The sequence below is a fragment of the Oncorhynchus tshawytscha genome, linkage group LG09 (genome assembly GCF_018296145.1).
Source record: "Oncorhynchus tshawytscha isolate Ot180627B linkage group LG09, Otsh_v2.0, whole genome shotgun sequence".
NCBI lineage: Eukaryota > Metazoa > Chordata > Actinopteri > Salmoniformes > Salmonidae > Oncorhynchus > Oncorhynchus tshawytscha.
In genome coordinates, this window is record NC_056437.1 from 22,591,642 (window position 1) to 22,610,067 (window position 18,426).

At 41.4% G+C, this 18,426-nt stretch overlaps 1 protein-coding gene across 1 annotated transcript; it reads right to left on the minus strand.

The window, feature by feature from the left end:
• Window positions 1-542: 542 nt before the first annotated feature.
• Window positions 543-16,801, minus strand: LOC112257593 (annexin A4). Its single transcript, XM_024431280.2, has 13 exons — window positions 16,700-16,801; window positions 15,486-15,530; window positions 14,618-14,705; window positions 9,441-9,535; window positions 7,635-7,748; window positions 6,153-6,243; window positions 3,917-3,996; window positions 3,615-3,671; window positions 2,329-2,422; window positions 1,937-2,032; window positions 1,139-1,197; window positions 904-1,026; window positions 543-799 (listed from the first exon to the last, which is right to left on the minus strand). The coding sequence occupies exons 2-13, from the start codon at window positions 15,492-15,494 to the stop codon at window positions 746-748; spliced, it is 960 nt and encodes a 319-aa protein (XP_024287048.1). The 5' UTR covers window positions 15,495-15,530; window positions 16,700-16,801; the 3' UTR covers window positions 543-745.
• Window positions 16,802-18,426: the final 1,625 nt, after the last annotated feature.

The window sequence follows — 18,426 nt, forward strand, 5'->3', positions numbered from 1 at the left end:
AACTGTAAAGCTTATGGAATAATCTTTAGTTTAGACCCAACAAATAAACTACAAATTATGTTTCCAGCCACCTAAGATTTCCCGAAAACAGAGAAGCTGCATTTAGATCAATCTTAACTCGTTCCTGAGTTTATCCCACACCAGAGAATGGTAACGGCGCCACCCCATGGTATTAACAGGTACTACCACATCTTCCCTTATAAAGGATTCAACATTTCATAGTTTGATTCTCACAACGCTCTGTGATTAGGCTGTAGGCGTATGAGGGCCTGGGTGAAATGATTAACTACATAGTCTGATTTGGAAGGAAATAAAGAAACATCCAAATAAGTCAAATGACTCAGAGCTGACTCAACAAACGAGCCATTCAAACAAATTCATTAAACGGACTTCAATCAGTCAGAGATGAAAATGTCCTTCTGCTGAGACAGAGTCAATAAGGTCCATATTTTTGCGTCCTGAGATGTGTGGCAACAGCTCTCTCTCTAAACAACATGAATTAAAGCTGAAGCAGGGGATCAATAAAAACATGCAGGCAGCTGTAAAATGTAACTTGTCTTTGGTTTAATTAGTAATACAAACTGTGAAAAAAGGCATCATGGTTAGTCTCTGAAATGTTTGGGCCACAGAAGAGCTGAGGATATTGAGAGAGCTGGAAGCAAAGGAAACAGCAGATAGGAGAGGCACCAATGGTGTTGTTGCAGAGTGAAGTCATCGTTGAATGATGTCCTAGACGTTCAATGCCCTACTCTCCACACAACTCCAGCAAAATTTTGCGGTAATCTCCAGATGAGTCTCCCTTAACAATACAGAGACATTCGGATTACTTCATGATAACAGAAAGAAATGGGCACAAATCTACATTTTAAATCATTACTCAATCTCTAGTGACCAGGGTCTCACATTGATGAAGGAATGGAGAGTCTTCCCATATGCCTTAGAGAACTCGGTCTTGATGTCCAACATGTCAATTTCGGCCCGAGCCACCATGATTCTAATCAGGATGCTGTCTGTAGTTCCCAGACCCTGAGGAGACAGGAGGGAGGGAACGTCAACATTATGACCAATTCTGTCTGATAACCCATAAGTGTAGGCAGATATGCACACTTCATGGGAGAGTATGTAAAAAAGGCTTCACCTTCATGGATTTGTATAACCGCTCTGCAAAGAATGCTGGCTTGTTTCGGAGACACTTCACTGCAAAACCCCCCCCCAAAAAACAATATATCAGGCATGGTAGCTGAACAAGATTTAGTTTCAAATTAGTATTATAAACTGGGTGGTTCGAGCCCCGAATGCTGATTGGCTGACAGCCATGGTATATCAGAACGTATACCACGGATATGACAAAGCATTTATTTTTACTGCTCTAATTACGTTGGTAACCAGTTTATAATAGCAATAAGGCACCTCTGGGGTTTGTAGTACATGGCCAAAATACCATGGCTAAGTGCTGTATCCAGGCACCTTAGTTGCATCGTGCCTAAGAACAGTCCTTAGCTGTGTATATTGGCCATATACCACACCCCCCGTGCCTTATTGCATAATTATAGCACTGTGCCCTTAGTCTGGTTCAGGATACTCTTTATGTGCTTATTTTCATCAAAACTGATCTGTTTCTCAGTCAAGGCTTATCCCACTTGGCACAGATGTCAGTTCAACGTCTAGTTTTGATTTACAGTTGGTTGTGTTGTCAACTAATGTGAATTCATCGTGAAATCAAGTAAAATGTAGTTTTAAAAAAATGTTGGTTAAAAGTCGGGTGGGAAAAAAAATGTAATAAATATTCCACGTTGATTCAAAGTCAACACAGTGAATTTTTCGGTTGAAATTACGTGGAATCATCGTTGATTCAACCAGTTCGACCCCCAATGGGATCTGTCTTCAGTACATTATTACAAGAGGCAGTGAAACAAATTGGACCAGTCTGACAGACCTATTGCCAGGAAAACATCCTCCAGAGATCCAGACATCTCCCTCTTAATGCTATCCTCGATGTCCCTCCCAGAGATCTTCTGATACTCCTCAAACACTGAGGGAACGAGAGAAGGGCAGAGATGTGGAATCACTGTTTGAATGAGTAAGCCGTTATAAAATATTTGTTCCTCAAATCACCACAAGAGGACAGCAGAACCGTGTCTGTACATTAATTACATTTCTGTAGCAAAATCAATTTGGAAGTATATTTTCTTTATTAAAGTAGAGCACTGTAAAGAATAATGAACAATTGGAATGTTGCACTGAATCATAAAACAAAGGGAAAATTCGATCACTTCCCACTCCCAAAACAAGATCTAACAAACTCCGCTATAATGTGGGGGCAATTACCTCGGAGTAGGTGGTTTCTGTTCCTCACACAGAGCACAGTGAGGAACTTGACCTCATCTGTTCCCCAACAAGCCTCCCCAGCCTCGTAGATATCCTGAGAACCCACAGCAAAAGCATTTCACAAACCCAAAAGGACAATCTCAGAACACTGTTTTTGGGACATACAGTGGCTTCAGAAAGTATTCACACTCCTTTACTTTTTCCAGATTTTGTTGTGTTACAAAGTGGGATTTAATTGTGATTTTTTTGTGAATGACCTAAACACAAAGTGGAAGACAATTTTTAACATAATGTAAAAAATAAAACACTAATATGTCTTGATTGGTATTCAACCCCCTGAGTCTATACATTTGGCAGCAAATATAGCTGCGAGTCTTTCTGGGTAAGTCTAAGAGCTTTCCACAAAAATTGTCAAAGACTCCAACCATCCTAGTCATAGACTGTTCTCTCTGCTCCTGCACGGCAAACGGTACCGGAGCACCTCGTCTAGGTCCAAGAGCCCCCCCAGGTTTTCCTCTAGAATTTTGCCTATGCTCCATTCCATTTATTTTTATTATGAAAAACTCCAGTCCTTAACGATTACAAGCACATGACAGTTACCGCTATCCTTGAAAATATGGAGCGGCATGACGTAATGTGTTGTATTGGATTTGCCCTAAACATAAAACATTGTATTCAGGACAAAAAGTGAATTGCTTTGCCACTTTTTTTGTAGTATTACTTTAGTGCCTTGTACAAACAGGATGCATGTTTTGGAATATTTTTTATTCTACAGGCTTCCGTCTTTTCACTCTGTCAATTAGGTTACTAATTGTTGCTGATCCATCCATCACAGCCATTAAACTAACTGTTTTAAAGTCACCATTGGCTTAATGGTGAAATCCCTGACCGGTTTCCTTCCTGTCCGGCAACTGAGTTAGGAAGGACGCCTGCAACTTTGTAGTGACTGGGTGTATTAATATACCATTCCAACTGTAATTAATAACTTCACCATGCTCAAAGGGACAGTCAATGTCTGCTGTTTTATTTTTTTACCCATCTACCAATAGGTGCCCTTATTTGCGAGGCATTGGAAAACCTCCCTGGTCTTTGTGGTTGAATCAGTATTTGAAAATCACTGCTTGACTGAGGGACCTCATAGATAATTGTATGTGTGGGGTAGAGAGATGAGGTAGTCATTATAAATCATGTTAAACACTGTTATTGCACATTGATCCTGATACCCCAGCATGTGCTACTGAGTTAGACAGCGCCAGATCACCTCATCTCTGGGTCCATATCCTCACCTTAGCATCCTGCACGGCCTGAGTCTCATTCACAGTGTTGCTCTCATCTCGCCCTGCCTGTCAGTCAAAGCACAGAGGCAGAGGCAATGTTAGCAATGAGTCAGACAATGACATGATTATTACCTGGTTATAAGAGACCTCTAAAAACTACAAATCATCCACTATGTGTTAAACTGTACATAATGGATGAAGTGAGGGAGGACAAACTATTTCCCTTACAACAATCCATGTACTGTAGTTCTGTTTGCTTTCCTTTGACTGTTGGAATGCATTTAGAGAGATCAATACTGGAAGATTCTCACCGTGAGCAAAGAGACCAGAACCCTCTTGAACATTCCAGAAGTATCAGCCTCAATATCATCCTCCAGGCTCGTCCCATGTTCTGTCGTCACATGATTGAGTAAAATTAAGTAGAAGTTATGAATTATCTAAGTCCCAGTGGTCTGACTAGGCAGTTCTAACCACAACACTTGAAACGGTTTGTGAACACCCTGTCAATAACTTTGGCAGGTAACAAAAGTTTATTATTGCTGTATAGAAAACAATAATTCTCAAACACTCTAAAGAGGACTAGACACCGATATCTTATATCAGGTTTATTCTTTATGCACAGTGATCATTACTAAGGTATCGACTTCTACCATACACCGCATGTGATAAATGGGCTGCATTTACAAAGGCAGTCCAGTTCTGATATTTTCTCCACTAATTGGTCTTTTGACCAATCACAGATCTTTTTCAGAGCTGATCTGATTGGTCAAAATGCCAAATATACAGTTGAAGTCAGAAGTTTAAATACACTTAGGTTGGAGTCATTAAAACAAGTTTTCAAGCACTCCACAAATTTCTTGTTAACAAACTATAGTTGTGGCAAGTCGGTTAGGACAGCTACTTTGTGAATGACAAGTCATTTTTCCAACAATTGTTTACAGACAGATTATTTCACTCATAATTCACTGTATCACAATTCAAATGGGTCAGAAGTTTACATACACTAAGTTGACTGTGCCTTTAAACAGCTTGGAAAATTCCAGAAAATGATGTCATGGCTTTAGAAGCTTCTGATAGGCTAATTGACATCATTTGAGTCAATTGGAGGTGTACCTGTGGATGTATTTCAAGGCCTACCTTCCAACTCAGTGCCTCTTTGCTTGACATCATGGGAAAAATCAAAAGAAAATCGGCAAAGACCTCAGAAAAGAGATTGTATACCTCAACAAGTCTGGTTCACCCTGGGGAGCAATTTCCAAACGCCTGAAGCTACCACGTTCATCTGTACAAACAACACGCAAGTATAAACACCATGGGACCACACAGCCATCATACCAATCAGGAAGGAGACGCGGTCTATCTCCTAGAGATTAATGTAGTTTGGTGCGAAAAGTGCAAATCAATCCCAGAACAACAGCAAAGGACCTTGTGAAGATGCTGGAGGAAACCGGTACAAAAGTATCTATATCCACAGTAAAACGAGTCCTATATCGACATAATCTGAAAGGCCACTCAGCAAGGAAGAAGCCACTGCTCCAAAATCGCCATTAAAAAAAAGACAGACTACGGTTTGCAACTGCATATGGAGATAAAGATCGTACTTTTTTGGAGAAATGTCCTCTGGTCTGATGACACAAAATTAGGACTGTTTGGCCATAATGACCATCGTTATCTTTGGAGGAAAAGGGGATAGGCTTGCAAGCTGAAGAACACTATCCCAACAGTTAAGATATCAGTCAGGAAGTTAAAGCCTGGTCGCAAATGGGTCTTCAAAATGAACAATAACCCCAAGCATACTTCCAAAGTTGTGGCAAAATGGCTTAAGGACAACAAAGTCAAGGTATTGGAGTGGCCATCACAAAGCCCTGACCTCAATCCCATAAACAATTTGTGGGCTGAACTGAAAAAGCATGTGCGAGCAAGGAGGCCTACAAACCGGACTCAGTTACACCAGCTCTGTCACAAGGAATGGGACAAAATTCACCCACCTTATTGTGAGAAGCTACCCGAAAGGTTTGACCCAAGTTAAATAATTTTAAGGCAACGCTACCAAATAATAATTGAGTGTATGTAAACTTCTGACCCACTGGGAATGTGATGAAAGAAATAAAATCACTATTATTCAGACATTTCACATTCTTAAAATAAAGTGGTGATCCTAACTGACCTAAGACAGGGAATTTTTACTCTGATTAAATGTCAGAAATTGAGAAAAACTGAGTTTAAATGTATATGCAAACCTCTGACTTCAACTGTGTGTGTGTGATATGCGCCAAAGGCAGGGTAGCCTAGTGGTTAGAGCGTTGGACTAGTAACCGAAGGTACAAATCTGACAAGGTACAAATCTGTCGTTCTGCCCCTGAACAGGCAGTTAACCCACTGTTCCTAGGCCATCATTGAAAATAAGAATTTGTTCTTAACTGACTTGCCTAGTTAAATAAAGGTAAAATAAATAAATATCTGATTGGGCTGCCTGTTTAAATACAGCACTCTTACACAGATGGAGATTCAATACATTGCACAGAGAGGCTGTGTGCTGTGATGTACCTTTCATGTAGACCTCCGTGATAGCTCTAATTTCAGCATTTGTCCTTGAGGCCAGGATATCAATGAGAGCAGCCTCCTCTGTTCCAGAACCCTAGCATTCAGTAAAAGAGATGTGGAGAGATATGTTAATACTTCATTGAGTAGTGTGAGGCAACACATGGGTGGTGGATGAGGTGAATAGCCCCATACAATGTCAATAGCTCTGAGACGTACAGTATAGAATAGTGTTACATACAGTGGGGCAAAAAAGTATTTAGTCAGCCACCAATTGTGCAAGTTCTCCCACTTAAAAAGATGAGAAAGGCCTGTAATTTATCATCACAAGGTACACTTCAACTATGTCAGACAAAATGAGAAGGAAAAAAATCCAGAAAAATCACATTGTAGGATTTTTAATGAATTTATTTGCAAATTATGGTGGAAAATAAGTATTTGGTCAATAACAAAAATGTATCTCAATACTTTGTTATATACCCTTTGTTGGCAATGACAGAGGTGAAATGTTTTCTGTAAGTCTTCACAAGGTTTTCACACACTGTTGCTGGTATTTTGGCCCATTCCTCCATGCAGATCTCCTCTAGAGCAGTGATGTTTTGGGGCTGTTGCTGGGCAACACGGACTTTCAACTCCCTCCAAAAATTTTCTATGGGGTTGAGATCTGGAGACTGGCTAGGCCACTCCAGGACCTTGAAATGCTTCTTACGAAGCCACTCCTTCGTTGCCCGGGCTGTGTGTTTGGGATCATTGTCATGCTGAAAGACCCAGCCACGTTTCATCTTCAATGCCCTTGCTGATGGTAGGCTTTGTTACTTTGGTCCCAGCTCTCTGCAGGTCATTCACTAGGTCCCCCCGTGTGGTTCTGGGATTTTTGCTCACCGTTCTTGTGATCATTTTGACCCCACGGGGTGAGATCTTGCGTGGAGCCCCAGATCGAGGGAGATTATCAGTGGTCTTGTATGTCTTCCATTTCCTAATAATTGCTCCCAAAGTTGATTTCTTCAAACCAAGCTGCTTACCTATTGCAGATTCAGTCTTCCCAGCCCGGTGCAGGTCTACAATTTTGTTTCTTGTGTCCTTTGACAGCTCTTTGGTCTTGGCCATAGTGGAGTTTGGAATGTGACTGTTTGAGGTTATGGACAGGTGTCTTTTATACTGATAAGTTCAAACTGGTGCCATTAATACAGGTAACGAGTGGAGGACAGGGGAGCCTCTTAAAGAAGAAGTTACAGGTCTGTGAGAGCCAGAAATCTTGCTTGTTTGTAGGTGACCAAATACTTATTTTCCACCATAATTTGCAAATGTGATTTTCTGGATTTTTTTTCTAATTTTGTCTGTCATAGTTGAAGTGTACCTATGATGAAAATTACAGGCCTCTCTCATCTTAAGTGGGAGAATTTGCACAATTGGTGGCTGACTAAATACTTTTTTGCCCCACTGTATATTCCCATTGTGACGGTCTCCCTGGCAGTAATAACCTCTGACCTTTATAGCGGTCCTCAGCTCGTAAGCGTCATACTTAGGAGCGATCATCAGGAGGCCCAGCACCACTTTCTCAGTGTTCCCCGTCAGCTCTCCTTGCAGATCACCTGCCAGGTCCTACAGTGGCATTACACAGACATTTAAAATGGGTCCAATGGACACAATCCCCTGCCGAGTGCTCAACCTAGCATTCACGATTTCTCAATACACTCATATTAACCTAGCACATTCTAGATACAATTCAACTGCCAGAAGGGTGTGGTTGCAGAGGAGTTGAACAAACGACACAGCTAGTGACCTCGTCTGTCTGGGCGTCCACACACACTATATGTCTCCCTGTTTCCCAGGAGCATTCCACTAGCAATATTTGCCCTTCCCTTTGGCAAGCATTCTCATTCAACCATGGGTCTTTATAACTTTAATTAATTTTATTGTATTTTACACCCCAATTTCGATCTTTTCTCGTTGCTGCAACTCCCCAACGGGCTCAGGAGGCAAAGGTCGAGTCATGTGTCCTCCAAAACATGACCCGCCAAACCGCGCTTCTTAACACCCGCTCGCTTAACCCGGAAGCCAGCCGCACCAATGTGTCGGAGGAAACACTGTTCACCTGAGGACCGAGATCAGCCTGCAGGCACCCGGCCCCCCACAAGGAGTCGCTAGGGCGCGATGAGCCAAGTAAAGCCCCCCGGCCAAACCCTCCCCTAACCTGGACGACGCTGAGCGAATTGTGTCCGTCACCCTAAGGGGGGTCTAGATAACTTTATCAACAATTCATTTTATGCCAGACCACATGACAGCTCCTATCTCACTGTTTATGTAGGGCAGAAGGTAAACTAGCTGTTTGAGTGTAACCCGAAAGGTTGCTAATAAGGTGAAAAATCTGTTGATGTGCCCTTGAGGGGCGCTGTTCATAATTGCTGAGACATTGTTTCAGGGAGAGTGAGATACGCAAAAAAGACATTAACAATTCACACATGTAAAATCGACACTTGTACATGTGAAATAGGACAGATAAGCACCCACCAGTAGAGTAAACATTGATCAGACTTCCCTTTCGGTTTTAAATGTCGAGTTAAATAATAACTTAACATAGGGTCTGTCACTTTGTAATCTTCCTACTTCACTTAAACACACAATGCAGTATCCTGACTGAAACTGGTCTTTAACCCTCATGAGGAGTATTATTCACCTAATCTTTGAAGGTAGATCAAATCAAATGTATTTATATAGCCCTTCTTACATCAGCTGATATCTCAAAGTGCTGTACAGAAACCCAGCCTAAAACCCCAAACATCAAGCAATGTAGGTGTAGAAGCACGTTGGCTAGGAAAAACTCCCTAGAAAGGCCAAAACCTAGGAAGAAGCCTAGAGAGGAACCAGGCTATGAGGGGTGGCCAGTCCTAGATAATCCTCTCTCTATCCTCTGTCCACAACACAATCTGTTTGTAAGAGTTAATGATGAACCCGAGGCATCAACTGTCAACACAAAGCAAACATTAACATCAGACAGACACCACCACACCCATAGTAACACACAAAACCACACACCAGGAACGAAGATGATAAATGTAACTATTTACACAATCCCTGCATACTCCTGCCATGCACTTGAACTATATCTAATATAAGAATATCTAAATAGTCTTCCTCAATTACTGGAGCTGGCATTGTTTGGCTTTGGAAAACTTAAGAATAGTCTGATAATTCAAACTGGGATAGGAGAAATGTCATAAACACAGGCAATGGACAATACCTTCGACAGGTGCGTCACTCCATCTGATATAAGTAAATAGTAACACTTATTACCTTCCCCACGGTCAGCTTGTATGCCTCCTTGATGCGTTGCCTCTGAGCAATGGTACGACGTGCCAGGACCTCAATGACAACTGCCTCATCAGTGCCTATAAGAAAACATCCCAGACTAACATTACTGTATACCTTCACATTATAATGCTGCATTATAAGATAAAATAACTTGCTATTGACAAAACAGCGTCGATCACCATTGTAATTAAGAATACAATATTTCACACATTGGTTGAGATGTCAATGTTAAAACTTGACACTGACAGAACTTTGACATTAAATGGCACTTAGTGTCCATAGTGTGGCTGCATTTTCAATAGAAATAATGGACAGAAATATCTCCCTGATATCACAGCTAGAAAGTGCTCAACCAGAGTTCAACATGAATGCTGAACTGACACACTTCCTGTTTCCAAGCTCCTCCCCTTGGACCCATGGGCATACCCGTTTCTCGATGTATGTGCCATCGGTTTCTAATACATCTCACATTAGAGTCAGGTGAAGCATGAGCATTCCAAACATGGTGCCAAGATTCACCCATTTAGAGACAAATTGTGTAAACGATTTTCTACATTGTAGAATAATAGTGAAGACATTACAATTATGAAATAAGACATATGGAATCATGTAGTAATCCAAAACATATTATGTATTTTTATTCTTCAAAGTAGCCACACTGCCTTGATGACAGCTTTGCACACTCTTGGCATTCTCTCAACCAGCTTCACTCGGAATGCTTCTCCAACTGTCTTGAAAGAGTTCCAGCATATGCTGAGCACTTGTTAGCTGCGTTTCCTTCCCTCTGTGTTCAGACTCATCCCAAACCATCTCAAATAGGTTGAGGTCGGGTGTTTGTGGCGACCCGGTCATCTGATGCAGCACTCCATCACTCTCCTTCTTGGTCAAATAGCCCTTACACAGCCTGGAGGTGTTTTGGGTCATTGTAGTGGTTTCTTTGCAGCAATTCGACCATGAATGCCTGATTCAAACAGTCTCCTCTCAACAGTTGATGTTGAGGTGTGTCTGTTACTTGAACTCTGTGAAGCATTTATTTGTGCTGCAATTTCTGAGGCTAGTAACTCTAATGAACTCATCCTCTGCAGCAGAGGTAACTCTGGGTCTTTCTTTCCAGTGGTGGTCCTCATGAGAGCCAGTTTCAGCATAGCGCTTGATGTTTTTTGCGACTGCACTTGAAGAAACTTTATAAGTTCTTGAAATTTTCCGAATTGACTGATCTTCACGTCTTAAAGTAATGATGGACTGCCGTTTTCTCTTTGTTTATTTGAGCTGTCGTTGCCATAATATGGACTTGGTCCTTTACCAAATATGGCTATATTCTGTATACCAACCCTACCCTGTCACAACACAACTGATTGGCTCAAATGCATTAAGAAGGAAAGAAATTCCACAAATTAACTTTTAAGAAGGCACACCTGTTCCAGGTGAATGATGCTGGTTGAGAGAATGCCAAGAGTGTATAAAGCTGTCATCAAGGCAAAGGGTGGCTACTTTGAAGAATTTTAAATATAAAATGTATTTTGATTTGTTTAACACTTTTTTGGTTACTACATGATTCAATGTGTGGTATTTCATAGTTTTGATGTCTTCACTATTATTCTACAATGTAGAAAATAAAGAAAAACCCTTGAATGAGTAGGTGAGTCCAACATTTTGAATGGTACTGTACATCAGCAAGGCAACGATAATGCAATCCTAAATTTCAAATAGAACAAGAGAAAGGCTGTAAAGGCAACGGATGAGTCAAGTATAAAGAAAGTACTCTCAGGGCACAATTAGAGGAATAAATGATATCATCAAAATGGAAAGTACAGGAACTACAGTCGTGTAGGGCGCCTGTATTGAGGTCTAGAAGAAATACAAATTGTGACTGCACTTATAGTGCCTTCGGAAATAATTCAGACCCCTTGACTTTTTCCACATTGTTACTTTTGGATTAAATAAAACAAATTTCCTCAGCAATCTACACATACTCTATAAAGACAAAGCAGTTTTAGACATTTTAGCAAATCTATTACAAACAAAAAACAGAAATACCTTATTCATGTAACTATTCAGACCTTTTGCTATGAGATTCGAAATTGAGCTCAGGTACAGTTGTAGTCGGAAGTTTACATACACTTAGGTTGGAGTCATTAAAACCCTTTTTTTAACCACGCCAAATTTCCTGTTAACAGATTATTTCACTGTGTCACAATTCCAAAGGGCCGTAAGTTTACACATATCAATTTGACTGTGCCGGTAAACAGCTTGGAAAATTCCAGAAAATTATGTCATGGCTTTAGAAGCTTCTGATAGGCTAACTGACATAATTTGAGTCAATTGGAGGTGCACCTGTGGATGTATTTCAATATCCAAATGCCTTAAGGTACCACGTTCATCTGCACAAACAATAGAACGCAAGTATAAACATCATGGGACCACGCAGCTGTCGTACTGCTCAGGAAGGAGACGTGTTCTGTCTCCTAGAGATGAACGTACTTGGTGCGAAACGTGCAAATCAATCCCAGAACAACAGCAAAGGACCTTGTCAAGATGCTGGAGGAAACAGGTAATAAAGTATCTATATCCACAGGTACGAAAGTATCTATATGTACAGTAAAAAGAGTCCTATATCGACATAACCTGAAAGGCCGCTCAGCAAAGAAGAAGCCACTGCTCCAAAACTGCCATAAAAAGCCAGACTACGGTTTGCAACTGCACATGGGGATAAAGATCGTACTTTTTGGAGAAATGTCCTCTGGTCTGATGAAACAAAAATAGAACTGTTATGCCATAATGACCATCATTATGTTTGGAGGGAAAAGGGGGAGGCTTGCAAGCCAAAGAACACCATCCAAACCGTGAAACATGGGGGTGGCAGCATCATGTTGTGTGGGTGCATTGATGCAGGAGAGACTGGTGCACTTCACAAAGTAGATGGCATCATGAGGTAGGAAAATTATGTGGATATATTGAAGCAACATCTTAAGATATCAGTCAGACAGTTAAAGCATGGTCACAAATGGGCTTTCCAAATGAACAATGACCCCAAGCATACTTCCAAAGTTGTGGCAAAATGGCTAAGGACAACAAAGTCATGGTATTGGAGTGGCCATCACAAAGCCCTGACCTCAATCCTATAGAATATTTGTGGGCAGAACTGAAAAAGTGTGTGCGAGCAAGGAGGTCTGGAGAAAACCTGGCACCATCCCTATGGTGAAGCAGGGTGGGGATGTTTTTCAGCGGTAGGGACTGGGAGACTAGTTTGGAATGAGGCAAAGACGAACAGAGCAAAGTACAGAGATCCTTGATGAAAACCTGCTCCAGAGCACTCAGGACCTCAGACTGGGGTGAAGGTTCACCCTCCAACAGGACTACTGTTATGCAGCGATCTGTCTGTCCTTTGCTCTGTTCATCTCTGGTCACCTCCCTGACCAATAATCTGATGGTCACTCTGACAGAGCTCCTCTGTGGAGTTGAGAGAACCTTCCAGAAGGACAACCATTTCCAAGGAATTTATTGAATCACAGGGGGAAGATGGAGTGCAGGCCAGGGGAAGCTCGGGCAGGCAGGAAACCAGGTGCCGAGGCAGAGGCTGGAGCGAGAGGGGTTGGGACAGGGTGAGAAGATCCAGAGCGGAATCCAAGGGAGAAGTAGCGTGGGGAATCCAGGGCAGAGTAGCAGGATAAGGAGATGTGAGACTGGAGACAGGGACCAGAGTCAGAGTGGGAAGAATGAGCAGAGATTACGATCTGGCAGGAATGAGTATTTGTTAGAGGTCTTGATTATGGAACAGGTTGCAGCTGGTGGGGATATGCTCTGACCCCAGCACACCTGTCTCCGCTAGAGCTCGACCGATTATGATTTTTCAACGCCGATACCGATTATTGGAGGACCAAAAAAGCCGATACCGATTAAATCGGCCAATTTAAAAAAAAAATGTATTTGCAATAATGACAATTACAACAATACTGAAATAATACTTATTTTAACTTAATATAATACATCAATAAAATCAATTTAGCCTCAAGTAAATAATGAAATATGTTCAATTTGGTTTAAATAATGCAAAAACAAAGTGTTGGAGAAGAAAGTAAAAGTGCAATATGTGCTATGTAAGAAAGCTAACGTTTCAGTTCCTTACTCAGAACATATGACAGCTGGTGGTCTAGATATTATAGGAATTATAGGACTATTTCCCTCTATACCATTTGTATTTCATTAACCTTTGACTATTGGATGTTCTTATAGGCACTTTAGTATATGCCAGTGTAACAGTAACACTTCCGTCCCTCTCCTCGCTCCTACCTGGGCTCGAACCAGGAACACATCGACAACAGCCACACTCGAAGCAGTGTTTCCAATGCAGAGCAAGGGAAACAACCACAGGCTCAGAGCGAGTGACGTTTAAAACGCTATTAGCGCGCGCTACATCGGTTACACCAGCCTCATCTCGAGAGTTGATAGGCTTGAAGTCATAAACAGCGCAATGCTTAACGCACAACTTAGAGCTGCTGGCAAAACACACGAAAGTGCTGTTTGAATGAATGTTTACACGCCTGCTTCTGCCTACCACCGCTCAGTCAGATACTTGTATGCTCAGTCAGATTACATGTAACGCAGGACACGCTAGATAATATCTAGTAATATCATCAACCATGTGTAGTTAACTAGTGATTATGATCGATTGTTTTTTTATAGGATAAGTTTAATGCTAGCTAGCAACTTACCTTGCCTTACTGCATTCGCGTAACAGGCAGTCTCCTTGTGGAGTGCAACGAGAGAGAGGCAGGTCATTATTGCGTTGGACTAGTTAACTGTAAGGTGCAAGATTGGATCCCCTGAGCTGACAAGGTGAAAATCTGTCGTTAAAATAGCAAAAATATCGAAATACCAGTTTTTGCTTTCTCTTTATAGGTACTGTGTGTAGATTGATGAGGAAAGAAAACTATTTAAACCATTTTAGAATAAGGCTGTAACCTAACAAAATGTGGAAAAATTAGAGGGATCTGAATACTTTCCGAAGGCACTGCATAGCATACTGTATAACAGGAAGGTAGGTTAGGGCTTTCATGGAAAGGACAAACTATTTTAGGATATAACGCTTTCTGAGAAGAAAAAAAAGTGACACTAACGCTCACATCCGGCCTATCTGACACCTCATTATGATCACTCACCAGCCCCCTTCATGGCTCCTCTCAGACGGTTCACATCCTCCTCTACATTGAAAGCAGCGGCTTCAACCACGGTTCCACGGTTGCCAATCTACAGTGGGAGAAAGTTATATGGCATACGTTTAAACGGCCCATGCATTGGTATCGCAGTCACTCTGCATTGGTATCGCAGTCACTCTGCATTGGTATCGCAGTCACATGTTTGATGCCATTTCATTCGCTCCATTCCAGCCATTATGAGCCGCCCTCCCCTCAGCTGCCGCCACTGGTATCTACTGGTTACAGTGTATGCCAGACTACCTCGTCTGCTCTATGGCTGATATTTTCAAAAAGCAGGCTTGTCAGCTGGCCTACAGCAGTAAGGATTTTGTGTTTTTAGGGCCTATTTCCATCACCCATCTTTCTGCAAACATGAATGAATACACTGTTGATACAGCATCTACCCCCAAGCTATAAGACTGCAGGACAATTAATCAAATGGCCATCCGGACTATTTACATTGACCCCCCCACCTTTGTTTTTACACTGCTGCTACTCACTGTTTATTATCTATGCATAGTCACTTTACCCCTGCAGTACCTACGTGTAGAAATGACCTAGACTAAGCTGTAAATATTTTCTTAATTCTATTTCTTTAACTGCATTGTTGGTTAAAGGCTTGTAAGTACGCATTTCACGGTAAGGTCTACACCGATTGTATTCGGTGCATGTAACAAATAAAACTTGATAAGAAAATAAACTCCAAGACTAAGCAAACAAAACCTAATTCAAATGTGAGCATGCATGCAAATGTATGGAAATGTTGACCACTATCATTCCTAGTCCAGTCACAAAGCGTACTACAGTACACACGTTGGGTGCTGGGACTTACCGCTGCCATTGTAGAGTTTCAAAACTTAATCAAGAGATGGGAAAGCTATGAAAAGAAACATTGTTATTACTTCTTAGGATTCTTAGTAATGCGTTTTCCTCAATTAGTATTTTGCTGGGTGACTTTTACTTGAGTTATTTTTGTTTGCTTTTACTCAAGTATGACAATTGGGTACTTTTTCCACTACTGACTGTATGCGATTACCCAAAACACATTTCATCATCCAGTCTTCCCAGTGGAACAATCTTCACAGGTCAACTAATTACACACACACCTGTAATTACACTACTCAGTAAGAGAGGGCCAGTGGGTATTTAGCTAGTGTTCTATTCTAAGAGACCAGCTTTACCCACTGAAAAAATTAGCTCACAACAGTTCCCCGAAAGTCCAATTGAGACTAAATACATCAGTCTCTGGGCAGGGCATATTGCCTCAGGCAGTCACTAGTTTATGTTGATAATGTTTCTAATAACATAGGGAGCCAACAATCTTTATAGTCCCACTTCAAATGCAAAAATATATATTTTAGTCCAGGAGTGTTATCCATATTGTGCCGCTGGAACATTAGCCAAGGATAACAACTCTTTCACTGTATACATCTGGTCCGTTAACCCTGCTGCGTTATGTTAATTTGGCGTGAAAATACCTGGTACAACAAGAACCCTTTTGACATCTGCCTCTGTCCAACTGCCACTTAAAAACATTAGAAATAGCCTACTAGATATACAGTACATTATTTCAATATGATCACCCCTGCACATTATGCAGATAATGCTGATGGTTCATTTAGAGCACTTTTACGTCAAAATGACCATTAGCCCACTAGAGTAAATGCAACCAATGAAATGCAGTTCACAAAATTACCACAACGCAGGCACTACAAATCTATCGTAAATATAGGTAAATATGGAGACATTGTTACCCAACACAGTTCTTATAATTGTTTGTTAGTTGTTTCCCTGTTTGTGGGTGTAATGTTAAGGATAAATTAAATCAACCCAACAATAGGTCTCAGGAAGCGATGTCTGTCAGCTGGCGGCCAGCAATGGAAGAATAACTTCTGAGGTTTAGTTTATGTTCGAGACACACCCTTGAATGTGTCAGAAATAATATTCTAAAGCTTCGAGTAAAAACAACAACCGAAAACACAAATCTATAGCTTATTTGTGCCTATTTTAACCTCACCCTAAAATGACAGTAAAATATTTACTTACAAATGAGGAAGAATGGAGTGGTGACAAAACGGAACTCTTCTGAGAACGGAACGTCGGCTTTAAAACGCAGCCCAGGGGCTGACACAGAAAGATTTTCGGTCCCACCCCTTTATACTTACACAGGTCACATTATATTTCAGTCAAGAGCTTCATATCTCTCTTAATGGTACCTTGGCCTTTTGCTTACCACCTAGATCTCTCTGCAACAGACTTATTGTATTTTATTTTATTTGTATTATGCGACAAGAAGACAAATAGCCAGTCATCCCATATACTAGATTGGAATATACAAATAGGGAAAAAACGTAAATTTAATTAACCAGGTTCCCATCCAACCATTTCATGCGAATGAATTACCTGACGCATGAAAAGGTGATGTAAACATTAAATGCAGGTACAATTTATAAAATTGCTGGATATTTATGTCGGTAAAATGTATAACGTGAGAATGGGGGCGGTAGAAACGCCTTTATGCGCAAATATTGATATATTAACCAGAAGTAATAGTGGAGTCACGCGATGAAATGATGTGTTGTTAATTGGGAGAGAGGTGTTGCTTTATTTGTTTTTCAGACCAGGTTTGCGGAAGGTATTCAGACCCTTTTACTTTTTCCACATTTTGTTACATTACAGCTTTATTCTAAATGTAAATATTTTCCTCAATCTACACACAATACCCCATAATGACAAAGAAAAACCAGGTTTAGACATTTTTGCAAATGTATTACAAATAAAAATAAATATTAAATATCACATTTACATAAGTATTCAGACCCTTTACTCAGTATTTTGTTGAAGCACCTTTGGGATTGATTACAGCATCGAGTCTTCTTGAGTATGAAGATATAAGTTTGGCACACATGTATTTGTGTACTTTTTCCCATTCTTCACTGCATATCCTCTCAAGCTCTGTCAGGTTGGATGGGGAGCGTTGCTGCACAGCTATTTCCAGGGCTCTCCAGAGATGTTAGATCGGGTTCTAGTCTGGGCTCTGGCTGGGCCACTCAAGGACATTCAGAGACTTGTCCCGAAGCCACTCCTGCGTTGTCTTGGCTGTGTGCTTTGGGTTGTTGTACTGTTGGAAGGTGAACCTTTTCCCCAGACTGAGATCCTGAGTGCTCTGGAGCAGGTTTTCATCAAGGATCTCTCTGTACTTTGCTCCATTCATCTTTGCCTCGATCCTGACTAGTCTCTCAGTCCCTGCCGCTGAAAAACATCCCCACAGCATGCTGCCACCACCATGCTTCACGGTAGGGATGGTGCCAGGTTTCCCCCAGATGTGACGGTTGGCATTCAGGCCAAGGAGTTCAATGTTGGTGTCATCAGACCAGAGAATCTTGTTTCTCATGGTCTGAGAGTCTTTAGGTGCCTTTTGGCAAACTCCAAGTGGGCTGTCACGTGCATTTTACTGAGGAGTGGCTTCCGTCTGGCCCACTCCACCATAAAGGCCTGATTGGTGGAGTGTTGCAGAGATGGTTGTCCTTCTGAAAGGTTCTCCCATCTCCACAGAGGAACTCTAGAGCTCTGTCAGAGTGACCATCAGGTTCTTGGTCACCTCCCTTACCCTTCTCCCCCAATTGTGCAGTTTGGCCGGGTGGCCAGCTCTAGGAAGAGTCTCGGTGGTTCCAAACTTCATCCATTTAAGAATGATGGAGGTCACTGTGTTCTTGGGGACCTTTAATGCTGCAGAAATATTTTGGTATAATTCCCCAGATCTGTACCTCAAC

Bases quoted from the DNA above. Each gene is read 5' to 3' on its own strand.
- LOC112257593 (XM_024431280.2), bottom strand. The intron at 7,749-9,440 runs GTAATAAGTGTT...ATGCCACTGTAG, and splicing joins ACAAGCTGACCGTGGGGAAG to GACCTGGCAGGTGATCTGCA. The intron at 2,033-2,328 runs GTAATTGCCCCC...TCGTTCCCTCAG, and splicing joins CAGAAACCACCTACTCCGAG to TGTTTGAGGAGTATCAGAAG.